The 8974-nt window shown below is 31.8% G+C and overlaps 1 protein-coding gene across 1 annotated transcript; it reads left to right on the top strand.

The window, feature by feature from the left end:
• Positions 1-3216: 3216 nt before the first annotated feature.
• On the top strand, positions 3217-7192 carry LOC117681599 (uncharacterized). Its single transcript, XM_034446867.2, has 2 exons — positions 3217-3358; positions 4404-7192. The coding sequence occupies exons 1-2, from the start codon at positions 3336-3338 to the stop codon at positions 6424-6426; spliced, it is 2046 nt and encodes a 681-aa protein (XP_034302758.2). The 5' UTR covers positions 3217-3335; the 3' UTR covers positions 6427-7192.
• Positions 7193-8974: the final 1782 nt, after the last annotated feature.

Genomic DNA, 8974 nt, shown 5'->3' with positions numbered 1-8974 from the left:
TCTAATTTGCAGCAAACGCTAGCGTTTTTGTGAGAAAAAAAATCGGTTCAACTCATGCGATATGATATTCCATATACATTTATGGTACATTGTGAACGGTAATGTAAGATATGATAATTTTGTTAGCTAAACAGTTTCTGTCGAATTTTTTCACAATGATTGGAATAACGCAATTCGATGAGCGAAGTACAAATAGTGACTTTAATTCATATGCGCCCGTCCCTGCTAAATGTATTTGGGTTTTGGGGGCATTTTTTCACTAACAGATAACATTATTTACATATGTACGTAAACATCGCCCCATTTGTTCTCAAATTATTTTTAACTCGCGAGTACAACTCTACTATGAACTTTCTTCGACATTTGTTTCCAAGTGTTAGCATTTTGTCAACATGCATTTTCAAATAATGCGCCAGTTTGTTGTCGACTCGCAATTGAAATACACACCGGTTAGAAAGTGTCATCACTTAACGCAATGCTACATCGGCCGTAGCGTATACATCCATGCTATATTTGCAATAAATAATGAATCATGAAAGCAAAAAAAAAATGTGCTTCATAGATGACTGTAGAATTCTGCTGAGCTACAGAACTATAGCTTTCCGAAAATATTGCCGGGATTTGCGAACCCTAGATCTATTGTCTAGTACATGCAAAGAATAAAATCAAAGGAGGTGGGTGAATAAGGCGTGTAAAATGCCTATATGAGGAATGATTAGATACGGCAAAATTAAAATATCATAAAATCTGATACTTTTTTTTAAAATAATTAAAAACAATGTATATTTAACGCAAACGTAACATCGGGTTGTAACCTTAAAATATTTTATTATACTTGCAATATATTGATTTAAACTGGCGCGTGTGTGTCAAAACCTCCAAATAATGTACTTTTTATAACTTCAATGCCTTTTCTTTCATAGAGTGGGCCTGAGCTCCATATTTTTTATCACAGTCTAAATGTGGTTTAATGGAATTTAAACCGATTTTTCTCAACAAAAATGTGGAGAGATGACCCACTACAGTTCAAAAATGCCATATTGTAGCTCAACAGTTGAACGTTTTAGAAAAGTCCGTAAATTCGTGGTCAACTTCTCATAAAGCATTTAAACAACCCCCTTTGTTGTGAATGAAATGGCTCAGTGGTTAGAGCACCTGACATTAGGACACTTAATAGAACTTGGGTTTTTGGGTTGTGGGTTCGATACCACCAAAGATTTATTATTTTTTTCTTATCGTTTTTTTTAAACATTTCAAACTGAATATAGTTAGAAATTACCATTTTGTAAACTTGTATTATAACATATCAAATATATTTAATTGAAAAAAGTCATTCTGGGGCAATCAAAATACATAGTATTACCGAATACGGGTTGTCAACTGATATAGATACTAACATATAGATACAAAATATAGATACAAACTTCTATACTACAAAGGTTACTGTGATAAATCTTTGGGTTTTCCCCAAAAGATGACGGCCAAGAGACACAGCGTTTGTACAGTGTGGATTGAGATCACAGCTACGATTTCCACAGAATCATCCATGTAGGAAACTCACGACCAGTTGTGCGAGTACGCGTTAAGTATTAGTACATGTATACGATACTGGCCGCGGTTTTCGACAGCAATAATTATCATACATCACTCATTGTTACATGTAATATGCCACTTTCAAACGAAGCCACCGTCTAACAGTACTTTCAGTACTTTGATTTTTAAAACTAGGGTCATTATTTCGAAACGTTTTATCGACTATGTTAAGCACGTGACTATGCACATCGCCTGATTTGATCAGTATTGTTGTGTTAAAGATACAATAACATCATGATCACGCAGACGAATCTGAAAAAAAAAAACCCAGAAATAAACTCTTTAAACCAACTGGTTTATTAGAATAAATTATCTTACTATCAGTTAACCTTAAGGTGGAATGTCCCTCTGATAAGAGAGATAACTTCTGTAGAAAATAATATCACTTTGTTTCTGTTAACTCACATCTATTTATGCATGTAACAACAAAGGAGGTGGTGCATGGTCCGAATTTATGTTGGAAGGCGATACACTTATTTGAATTCAAAGATAGAAAAAGAAAATTAGAACTGAACCCCATGGCTCTTTTGAAGCAGGGGGGCAAAAAAGTAAAGAAAACTTTTACAAAATATTACAAGAAATGTATCATAATGATAAAGTATTTATGAGGCAATATCTACATGACTATTCCTCCCCTCTCCCCTCCCCCCTCCCGATGGATTTATTCTTTTTTTAAATATAACTAAATTTTATGTACTTGTTCAGTACATGTACGGTACATGTTTGATGTTTTAGGCCAGATAATATTTGGATTGAATATTTTTATTTCTCTATCTATAGCTCGTTCACAGAGCTGAATGAATTATAATTGGGAAAAATATGACCAAGACAATTACAAATTCTAGACTTAGTTGAAATCGTTTAATTAAAACTTATAACATTTCAAATGTTTAAAATTTAATAAAGCTTTTCTATTCTGAGGGAGCAGATATGGGAAAACAAATTGAAAAAAAAACCTAATATCTCAGCTCATTTGATTCAAGACAGTATATCCCTGTATTGATATCATACCAATTACTGGAAGATTATTCACTTGATCCCCTTTTTGTGTTACATAACAAAATGCTCTGGTTTACTTTTTTATGATTTCTTAAATATATATCCTTTTTCTATTATCTTATCCAAATTTAAAAAAGATGACCTTTTCTGAAATTTAAGAAACTGTGGCAATTTTTCTTGCACTGTATGTAAAACATGTATGTAAAACCTTCAATAGTCTATGATAAAGAAAGATAACTCTTGCTGATTGAAGCAATTTTTGTTGCAAACCTATACAACAAAGTGCTATTCTGAACTAAAATGCAGCGCTTCAATATGTTTTGTAATATGAATTGAAAATGTATATAACTATATATTATTTTCATATACATTTTGGATTTTTAATTTTATGCTGCGATGGTACAATTTTGTTTTTTCTAATCACTATGTCTAGATTTCTTCATATCATGATTAGATATTTTATCAATTTTTGAAAAATCTAGCAGCGCTTCATCACTTAAAATTTGTTTCATATGAATCGATTGATGAAAATCAATATGACATTTTTTAAAAAATTTATGGCAAAATTAATAGCAGAGGGATATTCCACCTTAAATGAATATTTCATAGATATGGCCCCGTCATTGTCACACATGATAACTTCAAAACTTACCTGCGTTACTATTCTTCGGAAAATTACCGCATCTAAAAATAGCAGGGAATTTTCAGTTTTTGCGATGATGTAAGGGTAGTTTACCTACAAAATGGACTTCTTTCGCCCAGGAATGTAAGTAAAACTGTCTTTTTTGTAGTTAGTTAATGCATATAGATCGATACTATCATAATGTTGTATCAAATACCAATTGATTTTTGCTAATGGATATTTTAAGAAGCTTTCACAAATGTCATAATGAGTACCCCTGTCCTTAACATCCTTTGAATACACAATCAAAGTGAAAGTCAATTAAGCGTTTTCTTTTGACTGTAAAATAAACATCTTAAGACCTAATTGCTGTATTAAATCAGACTTAAAAAAAACGCAGTTTAAAGAGATGTCAATGCAATAAATTCAAGTTGTAAATTACATTGCTGCGCATTATCGCGTGATAACTAAAAATAGCTAAGATATACAGGATATATATTGAGATAGAACAACACTACCCCGCGGTTTCCTCAAAACATGCGTATTTGTCGATCAACATGAAATCAATATAATTTATTCACAATATTTATAAATACTCAATAGAAACTGAATGTGTTCAATGCATGCAAACAACACTTTCTAGTAGAATAGTCACTCTACTCTTGAAGTCCAGTTTATCATATTATTAATTTTTATTTTTTAAAGGTTGGCTTTATTTTGAATATTGACAAATTTATTTCATTGAATTTCACAGGAATCAAACAGAGCAAAACCACAGCAAATAATTCTTTAATTTATCAAATGTTATCACAGAATTACATATATTTCTAATTACCATGTTTATTGTAACAAACAGTTTTTATCATACCAGATTTTAAGATGATATGCTAACATTGTCTACCGTCAGGTTCATCTTGCTATGGCTTTTGCATATAGCAAAACATCTTTAAAGAAAGTAAAACATTTACATTTCAGTCGTGAAAATTAAATACGGTAAATTTCTAAATCAAGCATTATTCTTATTGCAATTGAGATGTTAAAAGTGGGGCATAGAATTACCTAAACCTAATTCTAAATCAAAAATAATTATTTAAAAGTGCTACCTTTAACATATGAGGTTTTTGGATTCAAATGTTGAGAATGAAAACCATTTGTTGAGTTTTTAATTTGAAAAAATTAATTATGACAGATATGAGGCCATGCAACACATGTCAGAATCAGTATTTGTGGTACTGTGTCAGATAGTGGGGACCTCACAACAGGTAGCCATAAGAAGAGAGGCAATGGACATAGGGGAGATGGTAAATAAGCAAGTGAAATCTAACGATGAGGTCTTTGAGATGATGAGTGGAAGTTTCAAAGAAGGATTCAGACTGATGGGATCAGATGTAGATATCATGTTCTGGCCAAACGACCACCGAGTGATCATGGACATGTCTCAGTCTGAGTATTACAACACAGCCAATACAATCTTGATTTTCTCTGACAGTTCTGAGAGTCCACCAGGTTTCACTTTACTTCTGTTACTGACACCATCAAGATATAGAGAAGTCCGATCAGCATGTGTCAGAATGAATGACAGAGTCTATATATCTAGTTCTACATTCCGACAATTAACCTGTTCAGCTATAGTTCGTAATTCTACTGAACACGGTCCCTGTGGTAGTGGTGTCAGAGGAAGAGCAGAGTATGACACTGCCTGGTGTTTTGTTATTGACTTTTGGCCCCACACTGCCTCCTCGTGGCAAGACAGATGTCACTCATGGCCTGATCCTGAAGTTGTCAATGACATTGTCAGAAATGGATGTCACTTTGTTGCAATAGGACATCCATTAGGACCCCATGAACATGAAGAATGGAGAATTTCTTTTTCCCAAGCAGAATACAAACTAGTTCACTCTATGAACCACTGTCAGTTTTTGACTTATGGGTTGTTAAAAATTTTTCTAAAAGAAGTGATAAATCTACAATCAGAAGAAACCAACAAACTGTTATGTTCCTATCACATGAAGACAACAGCTTTCTGGGTAATTCAACAAAGCACACTAACTCACTGGTGTCCACAAAATCTCCTGGCCGGTTTCTGGGTCTGCTTTAAACTCCTCCTTAAATGGGTATATGAGGGGTATTGTCCAAACTTTTTTATCCCACAAAACAACCTATTTTTGACAAAGGTCTATGGATCAGCACAAAACAGATTGTTCCTACAGTTACATGAATTGTACAAGAAAGGTCTGGCCTGTCTGTTACAGAGTTCCTCTATCAGGTCCTACATCATTGATGTCCTGTACAATCCTAGGCTTTCCATTTGCACAGATGAAAGTATAATGAGGCGTGAAGTTGATTATGATGTAGAACTTTTCGGCGAGTCTTCTAAAGTTGGTGCAACTACAGGAGACCTATTCGGTCTTAGCAAAACCATGCTCATAATCGATCAGCTAATATATTCACCCCTTACATATTATCAAATTGTCTTGTTACAGAAGCTTACAGTTTCCAACCTTCAACGTATTGCTTTTGTATTACACACAATGTGCATTTACACAGGTTTCAACAAGCAGATGTATATCGCCGACAGAATATCCTGTCATATGCTGAAATTAGCAGCCAAGTTTGGGTTTGTTTCTGACATTTTGTACATTGCCATGTATTATTTCAAGACACTCAGATACAGGGAAGCTTTATGTGTTATAGAGATGACAAAAGTTAAGTTAGCACAGCCATATCTGATGTATAATGGACATGTAGACAGAGAGAGATATACTGAGGCTGTAGGGGGACGGTCCTGGTCTACAAAGATGAGACAGGCTGTAGCAATGGGTATAGAACTTGAAAACAGAATCTGTTATATCAGTGAACTAATACCAGAACAACAGTCTGCTCTACAGAACAAAGTGCCTATTTTAGATATCCCAGTGTTTGTAATGTTACACTTCCTAGAGTTCTTGTGTTACAGACACATTGATACAACATTATCACAAGCAGCTCTAGATGAGCTACAGGTCCTAGTCCATCATGATCAGGGATTGTATGTACCTGATATACAAAGGGACATCTCCTGTGAGATCCTGGGGATCTGTCAACAGATCACAGGAAACCTCCAGGATGCCCTATACTCATACCAACAGTCACTCACACAATATCCTTACAACCAAATACAAACTGCTACACAGAGAAGAATTCATGACTTAATAGGAATAACGTTACATTAGTAATTAAAAGAGTTAATTGGAATATCCATCCCAGGTTGTGGACCATTGATAATAATAATTTGAATGTTTATATTTCTACACAGATAAAAAAGATTATTTAATGTGACCTTCCTACATTATTAAATCCAAAACAGCAATATATGTTTTGATGGCATTGCTGGCTGAGATAATTTTACACAATGTGTGGAGCACTGTGCTTCGGGCAATTCTTACAGTTATGTTCCTACACAGCTCATTAGAATCGTTGTATGGAAGACTGGTAGCATTGAAAAACATTTTTGTTGTTTTAATGAATTTGATTATTATCCAATAATTACCTTCACTATGTAACTATGATATTGTAAAGAATGTACTAAAAATGGTATAATTACTTGTTCTATCTTCCGTTAAAATTGTTCCAGAAAAACTAATAACAAGTCAATAATATAATGTTTTATAGCCTGTAAAACTATTTTTTTAAAAGGAGAGTAAGAACAGGTGAATATCTTCACGGTTTCGAGTAAACAGTTCCTGGGAATTGTGTAAACATCTAGAGAAACTGTCAAGCATCAACCATTTGGTGATCAACATAAATGGTTCCCATGTCTGAAAGTTCTTTGTTCACTAAGACACTTGTAACAAGGAATTTCAAATACTGATAGCTATTGTGAGCAATATACAATTTATGTTTTTATACATATTGGGAATGAACACTTTTTCACATTGTCATTTGATGTATTCACAATAAAACTGATGAAAACAAATAAAATTGTAACGAAGATACAAACCTTTCACGTATTCATTGTTGTTTTATCAGGTCAAAATAGAGTTATTTTCACATTCAGATGAGCTAGTGAAACAAGACAAAATGAATTAAGTATTTGATATGGTGTTTATTTATATTATAAACACTATAACGATATTTGTGACCAACAGTATAGATTTGATATCCAATATTGCTTAGAATGGCCCTCATACTAAGACATATTTCACATGTTTTAAAAAAAATTGAGGTGTCTCAATATGTTTATTACGTTGATTAATTTCTCAGGTGTTCAATATACACATTATTTTTGGAAAATTGTGTCTGTCTGCCCTTTGTATAATCATTATAATTACTCCTGTAAATACACAAAAAGAGCTCCACGTGGAAAGCTACGTACTAATTTTAAAAAAGTTTGTTTCGATAAAGGGTATTTGATAGTGACGACAAAAAATAACTGAAAATCAAAAAAATCGAGTAGTAGACTCCGGAAACGGAGTAAACTCCGAAAAGGGGTAATTGGCACCGTCATGCATCACAGTTTTCTTGACTTTAGTTTGGTATATGACGTAAATACTGGATAATCACCTGCCATTTCCTTGAAATGGGATTTGAAGAATAGAATAGAAAACTTCAGAAGCATGTAAAAGTTACGAAACAATACAGAAAAGGGTATTTAAAAATCAATTTAAAAAATGTGTAAATATCTCAGAAAATAATAGCTAAAAAAACATAGGTAATCACAGATTACAAAGCTCACCGAGACGAGGCATCACCCTTATGAGGCATCACCTTTGTGAGACCACCTTAATCATATAATATGAAAATCATACTTTATGATCTTGGATATTCATGAATACTGTTTTGACACAATATCGTATATCATCTGTTAAAAAATTGTATGATAATCATATGTTCATTTCATACGGTATTATAAGATACAATGTTTATCAATACAATTATATAAAATACAATTTTGCATCCTATAACATTCTTATACATCATAATACAATAAAATACCGTAATAAACAATGATGAGATATGATATCGTAACATATGATATGACATTGTATTGTGTTAAACATTATTGTTGTTGATCACATAATACAATATCATAATATATAATACCATATAGTATTATATGATACAATATCATATTACATAATACATCATAATATTGTAACATATGATATTGTATTGTATAATATAGTATGATATTGTATTGTATGATTTTGATACATAATATGATATATTGTATCATAAAGGTTGAAACAACATTGTATCAAATCAAATGATACTATATCATGTGATATAGTGAAATATTATATAATACAATATTATATTATACAAATTGTATCATATGATACAAAAATATATATTAAAATATCGTATAATACAATTTCATGTGATATAATACTAAATTATAGGAACCAATATCATATTATACAATATCGTATGATATTATGTTATATAATATTACAATATTATATAATACAATTTAATGTGATATAATACTATATTAAAGAAACCAATATCATATTTTATAATACAAAACAATATAAATATTGCAATATCTTATGTAACAGTACCATGTGATAAAATAATAAATTAATGATACAATATCATATTATACAAGTTTGTATCATAATATACAATATTATACATAACAATATCATGATACAATATCATATCATGAAATATCAAAAAATTGATACAATATCATATCGTATGATATTACTTTTTACAATATAACATATGATGTTATATTGTATCATATTAAACAAAAGTGTATCATATCATCCAATA

Source organism: Magallana gigas, chromosome 2 (genome assembly GCF_963853765.1).
Source record: "Magallana gigas chromosome 2, xbMagGiga1.1, whole genome shotgun sequence".
Classification (NCBI taxonomy): Eukaryota; Metazoa; Mollusca; class Bivalvia; order Ostreida; family Ostreidae; genus Magallana; species Magallana gigas.
This window is presented reverse-complemented; position numbering and strand designations above follow the sequence as displayed.